Source organism: Pagrus pagrus (assembly GCF_965226575.1).
Source record: "Pagrus pagrus genome assembly, chromosome: 3".
NCBI lineage: Eukaryota > Metazoa > Chordata > Actinopteri > Spariformes > Sparidae > Pagrus > Pagrus pagrus.
The window spans coordinates 22,787,010-22,805,192 of NC_140187.1; the positions used below are offsets into that span (position 1 = coordinate 22,787,010).

Genomic DNA, 18,183 nt, shown 5'->3' on the forward strand with positions numbered 1-18,183 from the left:
CATGTGTAAAAAGAAATTGTTTGCTAAAAAGTTTTTCATATCAATTTAAAAAGTGATTTTATGTCATTTTTGTGTTATAGTTTGTTTCTACTGCCCCCAAGTGGCCAAAAAATTGGTGATTGCAGGTTTAAAACTCACTCATTAGGATGTTATTACTTTTAAAGGTGCTGGTGGGCAGATTACCAGGCTAGCTAGCTGCTCCCCCTATTTCCAGTGTTTATGCTAAGCTAAGCTAGCTTGCTGCAAAGCTCAGACAGATATATGATGGTAGGCTATTAATCTTCTCATCATTTCTACGCTCATCAAGAAAGCATCTAAACCAACAGTCCACAGTCCAGAAATTACAGAGAAAAACAGTGAATATTCAGATAAGACAAGCTCAAACTAGCTTATTCATTCTCCACGCTTGACTCAAAACTGTTATCTCATGGCGTAGCATGGTTGTCTGTTTTTCTTGCCGTTCTGATACGATTGTTTCTGACCTGTAGTTTCCCCGGTAAACATACTGACCTCCTCGGCCTCCTTCCCGGTCTGCTGCTACAAGGGCCTCGAAAATCTCTGTAAAATTTATTCTGTTTTTTTGGCGTAGGCACCTGTTAGTTGAACTCCACCCCTCTTCCTTTTCTCTCTCAAAAACTCTCGATGTATTTTGCACGGAAAACAAGGACCACGAAGCTGTCAAGGCTTTCATCATACAAAAAGGATAGGTGCAGGCCAATCGGAGGTGAAGTAGTGGGTCTAGTGGGATCCATAATAACATGTCATCTGGTCATCAAACAGCCAGTCAGTCACTTAGGGTGGGGTAGATTGCCAGCAACCAGTTGGCTTCACATAGTACAAAGACTGGAAACCAGGAAACAGCTAGCTTGACTTTGCTTGAGTTTAAATAATCCTCCTTCCACCACCTCTTCAACTCAACACATTATAGCTTTTAAAGGTGCCAGTTGATTGTTGATTATTACCTCCAGGCAAAGACAGGCTCACACTTTCATCCTGTTTCCAGTGACTACTATTGATGAGACTTTATCTTGGGCATTGTGCATTTTTCTACTGCTTTCTAACATTTGCATCCTCTCTAATCAACTAAACTTGACCGAGATTAATCAGCATTAATCTACATTAAACCTGAGTTTAGCATCTTCCTTAAGAGAGCTGGGATCTTCTGGCTGCTAATCTGCCCCAAAACAGAGTGGAGTTGTCACTGCCACATCTTGATTCATCACTCCTCTTCCAGGGAGAGGAAATCCAACACAGAGATCTGCCAGAGCAGCTGAGTCAGTTATGGGAAGCGGGAGATAAATGTGAGTGTTTGAGACACGGGCGCTGTGTGCCATCCAGGAGGAACGAGTTTGATTCTGACAGTCAACTCAGAGCTGACATCACACTCTGGAGAGGGAGAAGTGAGTAAGCTTTCCCATTTGTAACTGGAAAAGCAAAATAACCACGAAGGCTTATTCCAAGTTCCACGGTCTCAGGAAAAGACGCTGAAAGCTAAATAAAACTCTGAGGCTCTTTTTTTTTTTTTTTTGTGTTAGCATTTCACTCAGGGTGCCAGAGGACAAATTTAGGAGTGGCTGTGATTTAGGAGGCTTTGCATGAAAGTATTGCAACCCATCTCTTTCTTCTCTCATTATCGCTTTGCTTTTTCTTCCATTTTCTCTCATCTTTGATCCCTCATTTCTCTCACAGTCTGCCACTCCCCTCTGCTCACCCCTCTTCTGCTACCTCATTCTGCCACTCTCTACTTTCAGTGCCAGGGGACAGGATAACCACAATCATCCCTGCCGTGAGATACAAGTATGCACTCCCCCTGAGTAAACAACATCAGATGACAAAGGACAATGCGATAAGCATCACTCATAGCCAGGGCAAGTCATGTTACTGGCCTGGAGTAGCAGGGAACAAGAGGAAGCAGGAATGAAGGCTTGACGCAAAAAAAAGGAAAACTGTCCAGGGAGTGTAGATATAGACAGAGCTTAGAGGAGGGAAAAAAGGCATCAGGAAGACAGGAAGGATGAAAGAGGAGAGCGATCATTGGATTGGAGAGAGATGTCAACAGCTGAACATGCTGACCACTGACACAGAGGAGAGAGATTTCACTGAGCTATTTTGATAGAGCTCCTTATTTTAGATCATACCTCCCTTAGAACACTTAAAGGCTCATTTGGTCCATTTGTTCATCAGTCAGCTCACAAATCCACTTGCCTCTCTGGCAGCGGCGGTGACATTTTCAAGAGATCTGGCGATAGATCTGTACCATGACTCTATCATATGACTGCTTCGTGGCACGGTGCATTTATGTGTGGTCTTTGGGGCTTTGCCAGCATCCGATAACGGGAAAGAAGCACATAAATATATCACGAGCTACTGTCTATAGATCTGTATCTAACACAAGACTATCAAAATAAATGTGTTGTAAGTTTTGCCTCAAAGCTCAAATTGTTGTAATCCTGCAAAAAGAAAAAGAAAAAAAAGCTGTATAATTCCTTGAATATTTGACAAGGCTTACAGTGCACCTATCGCTTCACAGGCTCTCAGGAAATGAAAAGCATGTGTAAATATAAACACTGTGCATGCATCCCTGTGTGTGCGTATAATACTTTATTATTGATAAGAAGAGTGAAGCAGTAAAATTAAATTAACCATGATCATTTTTTTTTGTGCACAGTGCATCATGCTGGTGATGGTTATAAATAGCAACAACAATGTGACATCAACACGTCACCATCTTAATCAAATTAAACAGATGTTCATCTGACAGGATTTTCCATCCAACGTGCACTTCAGCCGTCTTCCTGCTGAGCTCTCTATCGACTTAACTGTTTCAACCTTCCCTCTGTTGTGCGGTGACACGTCCAGCTACCACAGGACAGCGTGTCCTCCCGGTGTCCCGCGGTGAGACACAAGCAACAGGAACGGTTGAAAAACACTTGTTGCCATGTTGCTCGAGACAGAGCTCGATCCATAAATAAGCCAATATAAGCATAGGTGTCAGCGTATATAGCAGCTGATAGGCAAGAAACTGCACTATAGTAATGCCATTTTTTGGGGTGTTTAATAAATTGTAGCACAATACGCAAGTATTTGTCAAGATTGTTTGTTTACGTCATGCAGTGGTGGATGCAGGATGTTAGGAGGAGCAGGGGCGAATACATTTTAAAGGGAACCAGTCATATGTGGGGCACCAGCGCGCAGAAAGTGGTGATTAGAGGGCACTTCACCACATTTTGTCCACTGGAAGGGCACCCTAGAGGGTTTTATCTACCACAGGGACATCGAAGACAAAAGAGTGGTCATGTGTCTATGTAAATGAAAAAATTACCTTTACAGGCAACTTTGTCAATCCCCAGCTCCAGTACCGCTAATTAGAACTAATGCAAACCACTACAATATACAACACCTGCTTATTACACAAGCACATAGTCCATATAGCATCATAATGGCTATATCGATCCATAAGTCAGCCAGCAGGACAGCCGGTGTGCATGAGCAGAGAGCAAACCATCTGTATTTCACTACTAACATTAGGATCAATCATATGATGTTAGGACAGCTGACTGGGTCTGGGATACTCTGTCAGGTGCCCCATGTTGTCTACACATACTGTACGTACACACAGTGGACATGTGTGTGCACAGTGTTGAAGTAGATAGATACAGCAGACAGGTAGCTACGATGGGAGATTTCATTTTTAAAGCGGTAAAAGCATTTAAATCTTGATTTAAAGTAAGAAATGTGCATACAGATCAATGCACATGCACACACATAAGCAGTCAAGCAGACAGACACATGCCGACAAACACAAACATCTAATCTACCCCCAAAACAGTCAGGCTCGACTGCGAGTTTCACAAAATCTGACATTTACGGGCATTTGTAGTAGCATATAGAGGGGTTGTACACTTCCCATAACCTGCACATAGAGTGAGAGCCATCTCATTAAAAAGTAAATCTTATGATTACTCTCTCTGCTATTAAAAATTAAAATCTGTGTATTTTTTTGTAGGTCACAGCAGGAGACTCAGCTTCATTTTCTGCACTTGCCTTAATCACAGTAAATGAAATCCTCTTTCTGGGCAGAGCAGGAGCTCTCTGGCTGCAGCCCTAATGGAATAATATGCACAATCACATGCTGCATTATCAGAGCAAACACTGCGAAGAGGCTTTAAGGTTTTTCAGATTGCTACTCAACAGAAAAGAAGGATGCACAAAGTACGCGAAAAGTCAAAAACTGATGTGCCGAGTCTGCACGAGTAAACAAATCTTTGCTCAGTAAATACAGCGAGGAGCGTGTTTTTACCTCTCAACAAGCAGCTTCAGTCTTTCCCTCCGCCTCCGCTCAGTCCTGTCAGTAGACTGGGATACACTACCTCCCTCTCTCTCTCCCTCTCTGCTCATGCTCTCTCTCACCAACTCCCTCCCTCCCTCCCTCCCTCTCTCACCATAACACACAGACACACACTCCCACTGTGCCAGCAGCACATGCAGCACAGCCTTTTTCCCCCCCTCGTCATATGCACAGAGACAGTAAAGCAAGCACTCTCCCCTGCACGTGCGCTCACGCACACATCAATACGCCACATGCAGACAGTGTGCGGCCCCGCAAAGTCACAGGGTGCTGACCTCTCTGGTGGCCCGAGGCTGGGTGAGAGCGATGACGAGAGGCAGCAGCACAAAGAGCCGCAGAGTTAGATGGAAACACAGTTGATGAGACGGACAAATGATGCACAAAGGATCCGAGAAAACACTTCCACGGTGACTGTTATGAGTACAAATAGGTTGATGTATGAGAAGCACACAGATACTTACAGTAAGAGCATAGCGTGACATGACGCAGACAGCAAATTGGAGCCTTGACCCAATGTTCCCCTTTATTTATGAATACCCCCAAATGGGACTGATTACACGCACACACACAGTCTGTCTCCCCAGCTGCCTCTCACTTATTTGTGTCCCCCACACAGAAGATCACTCACTGGCAGGCATCTACGGCACTCTTGTTATTTTCTATATTTACCCTCAGACTTCTCCTATCCAGATTGATCATCGTCCCGTGTGACGATGTCCTCTCTCGTCCACGGCGCCTAGCTTCTCCTGCAGCCACCGAGAGTTGTTTTTGGCTATCGCCGTGGTGACCAGGGGGACGAGTATGACAAAAATAATAATCCTCTTTTAATGCATGCTGCTAAGGCACAACAGCTGGTAGTGCCCAGTGGTACACCATTACGCTGTTTGTGAGGAGGGGGAGGAGGAGGAGGAAGAGGAGGGGGCAGGAGGGCGACCCCTCCTCGTTATAAATCCCACAGGATTTGAGCTGACCTGAAGATCTCAGACAGAGAGGCGATCGGTTCCTCTGTGTGACAGTGTTTCTTCTGTTGGACAGTGAGGCTCTGCACAGTTACAACAGGGTCACGAGCTCGCTCTGTGGTGTGTGATACTGAGCTGCTGTAAAGCAGGGTCACATGAGAGCAGAGGCAGCTACTGCCAATGGGTTTGACATAAGCTGTGGAGAGAGAGAGAGTGCTTCTTTCTCTTGTCTACCTCCATGAATATGACCCTGTATGATTGTTTAAATGCAATGCAAATGGTGACAAGTAGGTGTCTCTTTGATTCTGAGCAACACCTCAGATTTATCACTGATGCAATGCATGAAAATGTTTTGCAATTGAGCTCCATTGTAGCAACAAAGTCTGTTGTTGTTGTTGGTATCTTTAAGTTAATCTTATATAGACTGCCTTTTACATTGTGACGTACAATATATTAGGTGTGGACAGCATTGATGGAGTGTCAAAGGTTAAAGGGATGGTTCACCCCAAATCCAAAAACACATTTTTCCTCTTACCAGTAGTGCTATTTATCCATCTAGATTGTTTTGGTTTTAGCTGTCAAGTTTTGGAGAGATTTCTGCCTTCTCTCAAATATAATGGGGCAAGATGGCACTTGGCTCGTGGTGCTCAAAGCACCATAAAAAAACAAACATTGGTAACAAAATGCGAGCAGTTACTGAGGAGCAAGTGAGGAATGAATCAGGAACAACTTGATAGTTAACGAGTAGTCCTTGAATAACTGTGATTCAAGGTCTTTTACTCTGGTCTCTTTTCAAGTCAAGTGAAACATAATACTGAGTAGTTACTCAGTATTAGTATTTAAGTAATTAGTATTTAAGGAGTCTATTGGGTAACTACTCAGTATTATGTTTCACTTTACTTGAAGGTACACAAAAACAGTAACTAATGATTCAGTAATTAGTAATTAATGAGTCATCACTAGTTCAGACAATTGGTGGGTGGTTTATGAACTAATCGTTACTTAATGATTAATTAATGTATTATCTCCAAGTCTGTTCTCCAGTTACTCATCATTTTCTACTATATAGTCCTTGAATCACAGTTATTCAAGAATGAACAATTCATTACCTATCAAGTCGTAACATCAATGTCTCTTCCCAGAGATCATGAGCCAGTTACTCCACAGTGCTCGTTGTGTGCAGTTTCACGTTTCAATAGCACTACAGGTAAAAATAAATAAAGATGTGTTCTTGATTTTGGGGTGAACTGTCCCTTTAAAGCATTAAAAGCTCTGACAGTATTGCTGCGAATACATAAAGATCATTTGACAGAGAAGTGAAATATAAAGGAAGACGATTTTAGAGATGCCCCCAGTATAAAATCCTAAAACAAGTGAAAATAATCTTCAGCAAGCTGCCATCTCCCTGAGCTCCACCGAGACAGCTCACAGCTCACTACTGCCCCCGTATGATCAGCTTCAGAGCAAATCCTCACATACATAAGCATCAGAATATGGTGTAAAATATGTTTTTCTAATAAGCACAAATGCTTCATATCAAGCTGTATTAGAAAGTCACTACGAACCAACACTGAGAAATTCCCGGGTGCTTGAGGACACCCAGGAGCTCCTGCTATGTTACCACATGACTGAATCACTCATGGCAACCTGGCTGTTTGCGGTTCACAGGGGGAGGCCTTCTTTAACCAGACATCTAGGTCAGTGCACATGGCTTACACCACTTAAGACATGGGAACCTCTGACACAGGAGCACAGTTTGCTCAGAGGCAGGAGGAAGGTAAAGCGTGTAATCTGTGATGACTTTAGTGAGGGCTTACCTTTGCTTCACATGTCTTGTGAACTGCAACCTTGCATTCTGCAAACAGTGAGGGGAGAACAGAGGTAAGGCGCATGATTTACTCTGACAGGCAGCTTTGACAGACAGAGAGAGGGCAGTCAGGGTGAGCTCATCTCTGTCAGGTGTCGGTGTGTATCCACAGCGCTGGTCAGTTGTGTCTCTGGGTCTGCTGCCTGACCTGAATGAGACGTGGACTCACCCTTGCAGAAAGCCCCGGGGTTGTCGATGTTCTCCTTGCACACATCGCACACACGTTTCCTCTTGAAGCTCTTCTCCGTGAAGGTGTGACTTCCCGCTCTGGCAAGCTGCGCACACAGAGGATAGTCAAATCAGATCATTCTCACAACAAATAAACAGACTCAGTCAAAGGAAGTCATTCATAAAATCATGCAGCAACCGTGTAACTGAACCCTCATGATAATATGTATTTCATACAGAGTATGAAGGCACTTTACTGTACGTCAGCTTTGTTTCTTCTGAGGCACTGGATGGTCACTGTCTCCTGTGTGGCTGCTGTCACTACAGATGTGCGCTGCTTCAGTGGCACAGCAGCAGGAGCACTGATGCCCAGCCTGCTGTACATTCAGCTTCCGCCACAAAAAATACCTGTCACATCATGCTGTGTTTTAAGGCATCCTGTTGTCTCGTCTTTTAACTTGCCCTCATTCTGTCTCAGTCTGTTGGGCAGCGAAGATGATGAAAAATAAGCAGCTTTCTGCGCCGCCTATCCCCTCTAATGTGCTGCATGGTCACAGGTAAGCTAAATGTAATTGAATAGACAGACTTGGCGGTGTCCTTTGTGATGACAATAACCGGACTGAAGTATCTCACAATTAGATGGATTGCCATGAAATCTGGTACGGACACTCATGCTCCCCAGATGAAGAATCCTCCTCAAACTTTAATCTGTACAATACTTTGGTTTATGACTAAATTCTTGCTAAACTAGTAGCGTTCCATAGCCTTAGCTGTAATTTCTCTTTTTATCTCTTGCTAATTGACAAATGTCACTCTAAAATAAGACAGTGAACAGGTAGATCAGGCTACTCAGGGACGCCAGGCTGCGTCCACTTTGTCATAAAAGTGAGGTTGATACAGAAGTTTTTATTATATTGAGAGAAATATAAGGATTTGAGAGGATTTTGTCTGAAAAATAAATAATATACATCCTGAGGGTTTCCAGCTCCATGATCCTCAGAAATTGCCTCATGTGGGGAGAAAAAATCAGTGTCCAATAATAGCTGCAAAATATGCCGACGATTGTCATAAACTAAGAGAAACAAGCTCTGCACTAAATCTTTATAAGTGTGTGTGTTTAAGGTGTATTTGCTATCTATTTCAGGGGTGCCTAAATGTTTTCCCTTGGAGGGCCAAAAAGGTTAAAGGTGCATTATGTAAGAATTGCCAACATTAAAAAAAAAAACATTCAAAATTCATACTCCAAACAAATAGGGGGCAGCATATCACCAGGGTTACCACTAACTGCTGCTAAATGTAGCTGCTGTTAGCTATAAGCTCAGTTAACCATGCAGCTAGTGGTTCCATTAGCCCGGACTGTAGCTTGGAGCACCGGTGGATTGTTGGTGTCCTTTACTATTGATCGATCACCTCTTAGGGTACAAACTGGCTGGGGGCTAGCTGTTCAGCATGCTAACTTCAATAGATATGTCTGCAACACAATGCACAGATGTCCTCGACATAATGTCAGAGCTTTTATTTCTTCACATTCTTTTGATAACTACAGTTCATTTTTGAACGTTTTAAACTAAAATTATTACATATTGCGCCTTTTGGTGTTGTACTGTAAAACAGTTTTGCTGTCGGGCCAAATCAAATGGACTGCCCGCTGATCTATTTAGTTTTTCTTGTGTAAAACATAATTATACAGTAATGTCATTTGAAAATTGTATTTAATGCAACTTGAACATTGCCAATAAAGCTTATTTGATGTTAAACATTATATCTTATAAATATCTGCATGTTAGCATTAGCTTATCATATAACTGCTAACATGTTGACATGCTGGAGTTAGCATTTAGCTAGACACATCTTTTTTCCATATAGAAAAAGTGAACATTCAAAAATGCAAAATGAACCAGGTTTTCTTACAAAGCTAAACGCTGTGGCTGTCTATTTAACATTTAGTCTCTCTTTACGTCTGGTTGAAGTGGCTGGTGTCTGTCCTCTTTCATGACAGGCATACTATAAGTTTTCTTTCAACACTGCAAGGTGGCACCACATTGAAACATTATGGCAGCTGTGCAAACACACGAGACATGAGCTTCTGTGTGCAAAGCAAAGAAAGAGATGGCGGTAAATCGGACACAAACACGACCCACTGTAACTGTTCACTGTCTTCCTCAAAATGTGAAACTCAGATCCCTACTGATATGATAGCAATGGCTGAAAGGTTTGAATACCTTTTAATGAACTGAGTGATAGAGAATAAAGCTCTAACCCTGCAGAAAAACCCAAAACATGCATCTTCTTGCACATGCACACACACACACAACCCCAGAGACCGTGTTTGTACTAAAGGAAAATAAATGTAGTGCCCTGAGTCATAATCCATGGATCTTTCTTTTTATAAACCAATACTCAACTTCCCAGTGAGGAGAAATAGGACAATGTTTATATAAAGTTATGGTAATGCCCTCCCTAAGCAATGCCTTCTGACAGCATGTGAAGCACATTAAACCATTAAATCTTTCCTTGAGCAGAGAACAAGGAGGGGCCTGAAAACATCAGGAGGGGTGTTTGTGTGTGTGTGTGTGTGTGTGTGTGTGTGTGTGTGTGTGTGTGCGTGTGTGTGTGTGTGTATGAGGCAATGGAGGAAATGGAGGACCAGAAAAACTGCATACCTGCACACAGTGATGTTTCTTTTCCTGTTAAATGGCTCGATGCATTTCTCTGCTCTTGAAAAAACATTTCTCAACTCTGGCATTTTATACTTTTTCCGATGCCTGGGTTTTTCCAAACAGGAGGGACATTGAACTTAACCATGGAAGGTGAAGGTGTTTGAACGCCGGCTTGGACTCACAGCTCTCACAAACACTTATTTATTGACTGTCCGACACCAGAGTCCCACTTCTCCCACCATCTTGAGTTGTGAGCGGAAGCAAACTCATTCTATTAAGTGCAATGTATTATAAAACAGCCAAGTGTACGCAGCATAAATCCTTCATGACTAGAAATGCATAATTAATGTTTTATGTAGCCTAGCTCCACCTTGAGTTCTGCGTGGTTACATAATGTGGACATAAATGCAGCTGATTCATTCTGACTACACTTATTACGACGCTCGACAAAACAAATCCACAGAGCTTGCTCACAGGAACTTTCTCCATTAAAAACGGTCACTGCTTCCTTCTTCCGTTAACATTCAATTTCTACCAAAATCGCTTGCAGGTGAAAGTTTTTGTTAGCACCTCGTAGTCTAGGCTACATGCTAACTTCATTAGCATACCAACAAGTCAAAAGACATGCTTTGAAATTTTGGGTAATACACTTTCGTACCATTCCTGTGCCCGTACACATACACACTGTTAGCTTGTTAGCTCTGTTAGCCATGCATCTAGGGAGAAGGGAGAGTGTTGGTGTTTACACCGCTAGCAGAGGAGCTTTGGACCATGGGGCGAAAGAGGTTTTCGGTTAGCATGCTAACTCAAGTAGAATATCTCTGCAAGACAATAAATGGACATCTTTAAGATAACGTCAAAGCTGTTATTTCTTCACATTCTGTTGATAATTGTAGTTTTTAAAAAAATGTTAATGTTTAAACTAAAATTATTCCATCTTGCACCTTTAAATATACAGTCAATAAACCAGAGCTCTCCAGCATTGGAAGAAACATGATCTGGATTCTGAAAATACTTTTGATCTATTAGACGCTGTAGAGAGACGGTTATTTGATGAATAATGCCCTGAGAAGAATTCCATAAACCATTATAACTTGTGCTGAGCTTCTCCAGCCGTGAAGACTGCATAGTGTTTTTATTTTAATGAGGGTCTGATGTCCCACAGTCGGGTCTACGGGTCGCACGGGGTGTTAAAAATTGTTGTAGTGTGTTCCATGAAATGGAAGACATCAGTTATGTAATAAAGTGAGTGAGTACATGCATTTTTCATCATGTCCTTGTATTGTAACATCTAACAACAAAGACCCTCTCAGGTGGAAAAACAATGTTTATTTAGGTCACCGACCTGGATTGATCAGATGCTCACAGGCACAGACAGGACACATTACCATTATGCTGTGTGTATTGATCTCATAATCAAAGCAGCAGAGTAACACTGGACTATTGACATATGTCCTCTGCTGTTATGATGAATGGAAGCTGCTATAAACTGTGACACCCACTGAATGTGTTTAATCTGGGTCTCTGCGTGTCTATGTGTGTGTGTGTGTGCGTGTGTGTATAGGGGGATTTAGGGGGAGAGACAGTGGACGGATGAACCTGACAAAAAGAGGATCATCATCCCCTCCGGCCGTTTACATTTTAAATGTTATTACATAACTCATACATTTCGGAGCTTGAATCGATTGGACTTATGTAACGGCCCACTGAGTTGTAAATGTCCCCTCATAAACCTGACCTGAGATCACCTGCAGGATACAAAGTGGAGCTTTCAGTAATGGCACTGAGGGGTTAGTTGGACTAGACTACAACTTTTATCACTTACTTCCACACAGAGGACATTTTTTTTCTCTTTATAATTAAATATAGAATCCCACAAAAAGCTGACAAGATAAAAGTTTCATAATTTCTTAAAAGCTATTTATAATATATTATATAATCTTGACTATTCCCATATTTAAACATGTATTAAGGTTCTGTGGCTGCACATCTGAGTCAAGTCGTTGCACGGTTGAATAAAAAATAATTAAAAACGTGTCTTTTATATGGATACGACATCAAATCCACTCACTAATATTTAAATGTCATAAGAGTCTGTGAATTCTTCCAAGAGACGAAACATAACAGGCGACAACTTCAGCATTTCATTTCGATGGACGGCGTCTCATCAGTTCCACGATGATGACTCACCAAAATGACTGATCTCTTGATGCCAGTGTGTCAATTTGAAGTTCAAAAGAAGAATGCATTACTAGTCAAGGGCGCCACCTGGTGGACAATAGTACCAGTGCAGGTAAGCCTCAAAAGAAGGACAGAAATGTTTCTCTTAGGGATGCTGAACATTTTAGATCAGGAGCTGGAAATACAGGGAGGGGGAAAAGCAGCTTTCTTCTTAATGACCTAAAGTGTGCAGACCTAGTGGTGTTATCGGTGTTGCAGACAGGACAGATGTCCTTTAATGATCTTCATTTCTTTTCCTTTACTTTGGATCTTTGGGAAGGCTGCTTAAATTATGCACCTCAAATTAAGTACAGTGAAGTACTTCAGATTCAGGATTCTCATTGCTCAGAGATATTCAAGTATGATGAGAGGTTGACAATCGCCTTTTTCTATTTCTACAAACAAACAAACTCTGACAAAACAACCGAAGCGTTCTCACAGCATGTTACCAGAGCTGTTAGCAGCGGTTGGTGGGTTAGCACTTGCTAATCATCTGTCAAAAATGACACATATGGCATCAAAGAACAATAACTGGAAGTAAAAATGACACAGATGAAATGAGTCATGAATCCCGCAGTGTGGTGGTGTTTGCACAACCGTGCTGACACTTTAGTGCTGACACTTTTCCCAGTTGTTGTTTTCTCTCCATTCATTTCTCCCTGTCAGTATATCAGCAACGAGTGGAGGTGGGGGGGGTAGACATGAGCCACACAATACAATCTAATAGCTGAAAACAAAGACTCTCAACGTGAAACTATAATGATGATAGTATGTGTTACATTATAAGCTCTCCGGAGGTTTTGAATTTTGACTGAATATGAACTGTACAGGTGTTTCCTTTATGTTCTTTCGATAGCAGTCAGAAAGGAACACTGGTAGAGAGGACGCTCAGTCTCCAGAGGCTCCCATGACTATCAGCAGCGTTGCAGCGTTGCATTGCAGTATTAAAGAACCCCACCCCGTTTGGGGTTTTGCAGCCAACGTCTATGTCATTCTACAGGCATCTCTGACCACTGCAGAGAGCCCGAAGAGAGGCACTTCTAACACGGAGTTGAGGAGAGGGTCAGGCACCGACAGCAGCAGCATAATGGATTTCTTTATAACTGTAGCTGCGAGGAGCTTTTTATAACTGTGTGAGGACCGCAGAGGAAGTGTTTTAAGGCTGTTTTTCCAAAACAGCTCAGTTATACTGACAAAGAAAATGTAGGCCAGTTATCTAAAGCTGAGAGTCTCATTAAATCACTGTTTCACTCACTCTGAGGAGGGAAAACTTGCAATAACAGGACCGCAGCGGTGGCTCCCAACTTTCTTGCAGTGTGTCCGAATGCACAAAAACATGCATTTTATGAAATATACACACCGCGCCAATGCATTTACTTGGTAAAAATATACAGCTGCAACGCACGCACGCGCACACACACACACACACACACACACACACAGACATTGTAAGTGAATACAGAGTACAGTGACACACCCCCTCAGCACTAAATGCCTCGGTCTGCAGGAGTGTTTTTTTCAGTGACACCTCAGTGGTGATGACATGCTGGAGAGCAGGAGCCACAACCTCACACACACATACACACACACACACACACACACACATACACACACACACACATGATCCACTCAGGAAGGGACGGGAGCAGGTGGCGAGCCAGGGGTATGCTCTGGTTCTGGCAGGTTATTTATAACCTGCATGGGTTGGGGGTGTCACCTCTAAACAGCCATGAAAATGCTGAAAATAGGTGCGGGAATGTGTTTGTGTGTGTGTCTGTGTGTGAGAAAGACAGTAACTGAGAAAAATAAACACTATACAAATACACACAGAAAGAACTCCTGGACTGTTCGCATGTATGACATATTTCATTCCTCTCCACTGCAGAGTCCACCCATTCAGTTGGGACTATGTTATCATAATTTGGCACGGTCACACACACACACACACACACACACACACACACACACACACACACACACACACACACACACAAAGAAATTCAGACGGACACACACAGTCTGGGCTTTGGGGGATTTGAAGGCACATGTGATCTGAGTAATGTTTTTGTTCCAGGGGTTCATTGTGCGGCACCTCATAGTGTCACACACACACATCACACTAATAACGTAACATTCCAGGTACAGTTGTCTGCAACACAGAAGTTGAAATAAAGTGTCATGACTTGAAATCAATTTCCTTTTTCTCTTTGTCCTCTGACACACAGCGTGCCACAGTGTGATTTACTCTGACATGTGAGATCACACACATTCTGCTGTGTGGCCTTGGTGCTAAACCAACAGACACTTTTTATTTTGGTCTCTATAAAAGTCCTCCAGAGGCTTTACGTGTTTGCTCCTAAATCCATACATGTTCCTAAATAGAGGCAGCAGACATGCAGACGGCAGGTCGGAACCGGACAGTAACTTATACCACTTCCTCTTGAACCCTGACCCCCAAAGGACGTAATTAACAAGTGGATCGTCCACGACTATTTGCCCCCCCCCCCCCGCTCATTACCACTGATTCCTCTATACCCAGTAGGAGTGACACATTTATACGGCCATCGCAATAAAATACTTAAATCTACAAACATTACTAGTGCGTGCCATTCATGTTTGTGTTGCAGGTCTAAAAGAGACCTGCAAAACACATGTTTATCCTCTGGTATGCAAGCATGTGCAGCACGAGACGCTTCTGATCCACCTAATGCTGACACAGATACAGAGGAGGAATATTTGGTATGGGAGGCAAAGAGGACTGCTCTGGAGTCAAAGGCTTCATCTAATTTGGAAACGTAGTGGTCCGATTCTTTGGATTCCTTTGGTTGATGTTCATGACTAATATGCGGTTAGTTAATTCAGTGAGGGACAATTAAAGTTCAGCTTCTTCTGCTGCTGAGTCAAATGACAAACACCGAGCACTATCACACTTAAAATGCTCCTTCCCCATTAGCTGCTAATGGATCCAACTGTGCATGTTCATGTACAACCAGAATGTTTACAGTTCCCCCAGGAGAAGTTATTGACTCACCTCAGCAAGTTGAAGGATCTCAGGATGTACCTCAGGGTCCGCCTTTACAGGGACCCCTCCTGTGTCAGCATCAGGTCCGTGTTTCTTCATCCTGCCAGTGCTCGTGCTGTGAACGCACCCCATACCTCCAGCAGTCCCCTCTTTTGCCTCGTATCTTTAATATCCTCAGCTCCCAAAACTTATCCGCGCCTTCCAGACAAGTGCTTCACTCCAGAAGGTTTTCCTCCTCTCAGCGCTTCATGTTTTGAAGGGCCTCCTTATGTTTCTGCGACAGCTAACGTCTTCCTCTCCAACATGCTCCCTCTTCCCCCCGGTGACTCCTCACACCTCTGCCCTTCTCTCTGACAGCTTGTCCCTGCCTTGAAATCCACCCCAGATGACTTTTTTCTTTTCCCCCTCTCCACTTACAACCCCTCCAAGAAGTGTCACTGAGCACAGAACCCTCCACGCTTCCTCCCCCTCTCCCTGTCCCTTGCTCCCTGGCTATCCTCACCCTGAAAGCATGCAAGCACACACTCGCCACCTCTCTCTCTTCCCTTCCCCCTTTCTCTCTTTCCACTTGCCAATACCTCCTTCTCCTCTCCTCGCCTCTACAGACCCTCAAATGTCTCGTACGTCGCTCTCTCACACTCACAGACCCTCCTGTCTTCCCCTCTCTCTCGCTCCATCAGGCTCCCCTTGCTGTCTCTCCACAGGGGAGAAGGGGGCAGCTGTTTTGGCTTGTTGATGGTCAGGCCCTTCCCCTTTCCTTTGGCTTCACTTCAGCCCCTCTCGCGCTCTTCTTCCTCCTCATGGGGGAGTGATTAGATAGAGCTCCTTTCACACACGTCATCCCTCTAGACTCTCTAACTTTATGTGAACATACTGTAGGCTTGATCCCACTTCTCCCTCCTCTCAGCTCGCTGTGAGGAAGTGAGGGCTTTTAACCATCTGCTTGCCCGGGTTTTTTACTTCACAACTGGAGTTGGATGTGAAAACGTGAGAAGAGATGAACTTCAGCAACTTGTCAGCAGTGCAGTGTTGTAAAAGTATCCAAAAGTCTGATCTGATCTGATATTCGGCATTTTCCTAATTGTCAGAATCTAATCTGAAATGTGCTACTTTGGCTCTGATGCAGTAACAGTCTACAAAGTAACTAGTAACTAAAGTAATCAAATAAATTGGAAAGAGTGGAAGAATAAAGTAGCAGAAAATTGAAATACTAAATCAAGTATCTCAAAGTTGTACTTAAGTACAGTACTTGAGTAAATGTACTTAATTACATTTCACCGCTTCTGCAGTGTTGTTAAAAGTACCCAAAACTCACACTTGAGTAAAAGATATCAATTAAAATATTACCTTCGTAGAAATAAAGTTACCCATATTTGAGTAAAAGGCTTAAAGTATTCGATATTAAATGTACGTAAGTATCAAAAGTACAAGTAAAAGTAAATTATAAATATATTAATGTGTATGTATTTACTGTACACTATGAGCTATTAGGATTTTTGGCCTGGGCGATTATTGGATCCAATATCCAGCATTTTTCTGATAATTGGAATCAGTCTTTTGTGCTCATTGGGCTCTGATGCAGCATGTAATCTGCAAGAATAACAAGTAACTAAAGATATCAAATAAATGTAGTAGAGTAAAAAGTACAATATCTGCCTCCAACATGTAACGGAGTGAAGAATCAAGTATCAGAAAAATGGAAACACTCAAGTTAAAATACCTCAAAAACGTGCTTTAGTACAGTAATTGAGTAAATGTACTTAATTACACTCCATCACTGCAGGTCTGATGGGACACATGACACCCTACATTAATTTCCTCAATCGCTCTCTCCACTGAAATGAAAACAATGACCGGCTCTGTGTTTAAATCTTAGATCTGCTTCTCCCCTCGTTAAATTCCTTCAGACTACAGCACACTCTCTGTAACACACACAGGCGCGCGCACACACACACACACACACACACACACACACACACACACACAGTATTTCCTCAAACTGACTGGCTTCTCCAGACAAAATGCTGCTTTAAGCTGGAGGTTTTTGGGGTTGTGAGGGGAAAATCTCCAACAATAAGCTCTTTCTAAAACCATGTTTGTGGCCCCCGGTTAGACCATACAAAGCGCTCTTTGGTTTAATGTGAGACAAATCCGTGGCTGCGAGGCTAAATCAGGCGACAAACCATCGTTGTGCCTTAATAAAGTGGATAAGTTAAGATTTTCAGCCACTCCAGAGATGCCTCTGTGTTACAGTCCCATCAGCAGACACGTGTAGTTAAACCATGACAGATTTAATGTATTAAATTAGCGCATGATCGTGTGACAATTCACTTGATACATCACTCAGGGATCTGCGTGACGCAAAGCCCAGAAATGTTGTAACTTGAAGTGGAGGAAAGAAGGACCCTCCTGTGTGGACCAGCTGCTGATTCACATGGCAACAGGGGTGGCGGTGGGAGGGTGGGTGAGTAAGAGCACACACACGTTTGAACTCTGAGATGCAGCCGTCTTTTTACTGACAGTGGTGGAGGAAGTTTTCAGATGTTAAAGGATAAGTTCAACCAAAATGAAAATTCAGTCGTTAGCTTTTCACCCCCATGCTGATGGAAAGTAAGAAGAAGTTTTATTGGCCATTTTATGGGTGTTTTGTTGTTGTTGATTTAAATTGTAAAACAAGTCCCCATCTGCTTCAGTTGTTTAGCAGAATTCTGCAAAGATGTTTTGCTGTGAAGCTCTAGAAATGTTTTGTGGAGTACGAAACTTCACTTGACTTTCCATCAGCATGGGGCTGAGAAGATAATGACGGAATTTACATGTCTGGGTGAACTTATCCTTTAGGTAAAATAAACTACCAGAATGTAAAAATCCTTCACTGCGAGTAAAAATCTTGAATTACATATATAGTTACAGTTTGCAAAGTATCAAAAGTGCTCAATAAT

At 42.7% G+C, this 18,183-nt stretch overlaps 1 protein-coding gene across 4 annotated transcripts in view; it reads right to left on the minus strand.

Annotated features, from left to right (window-relative positions):
* Nucleotides 1-15,654, minus strand: part of LOC311255428 (tensin-2-like) — a 30,520-nt gene extending 14,866 nt beyond the window's left edge. For 2 of the 4 annotated variants that reach the window (XM_084349898.1, XM_084349899.1), the window contains exons 1-3: nucleotides 15,254-15,653; nucleotides 7,344-7,449; nucleotides 7,125-7,162 (exon numbers count right to left, since the gene is read on the minus strand). In XM_084349898.1, the coding sequence (XP_084206024.1) occupies nucleotides 7,125-7,162; nucleotides 7,344-7,449; nucleotides 15,254-15,376 (267 nt within the window). In that variant the 5' untranslated portion in view covers nucleotides 15,377-15,653. Of the gene's footprint in view, nucleotides 1-4,300; nucleotides 4,350-7,124; nucleotides 7,163-7,343; nucleotides 7,450-15,253 lie in introns of those variants that run through there. The other 2 variants (XM_084349897.1, XM_084349900.1) reach the window with 2 other exon arrangements.
* Between the last annotated feature and the right edge of the window lie 2,529 nt (nucleotides 15,655-18,183).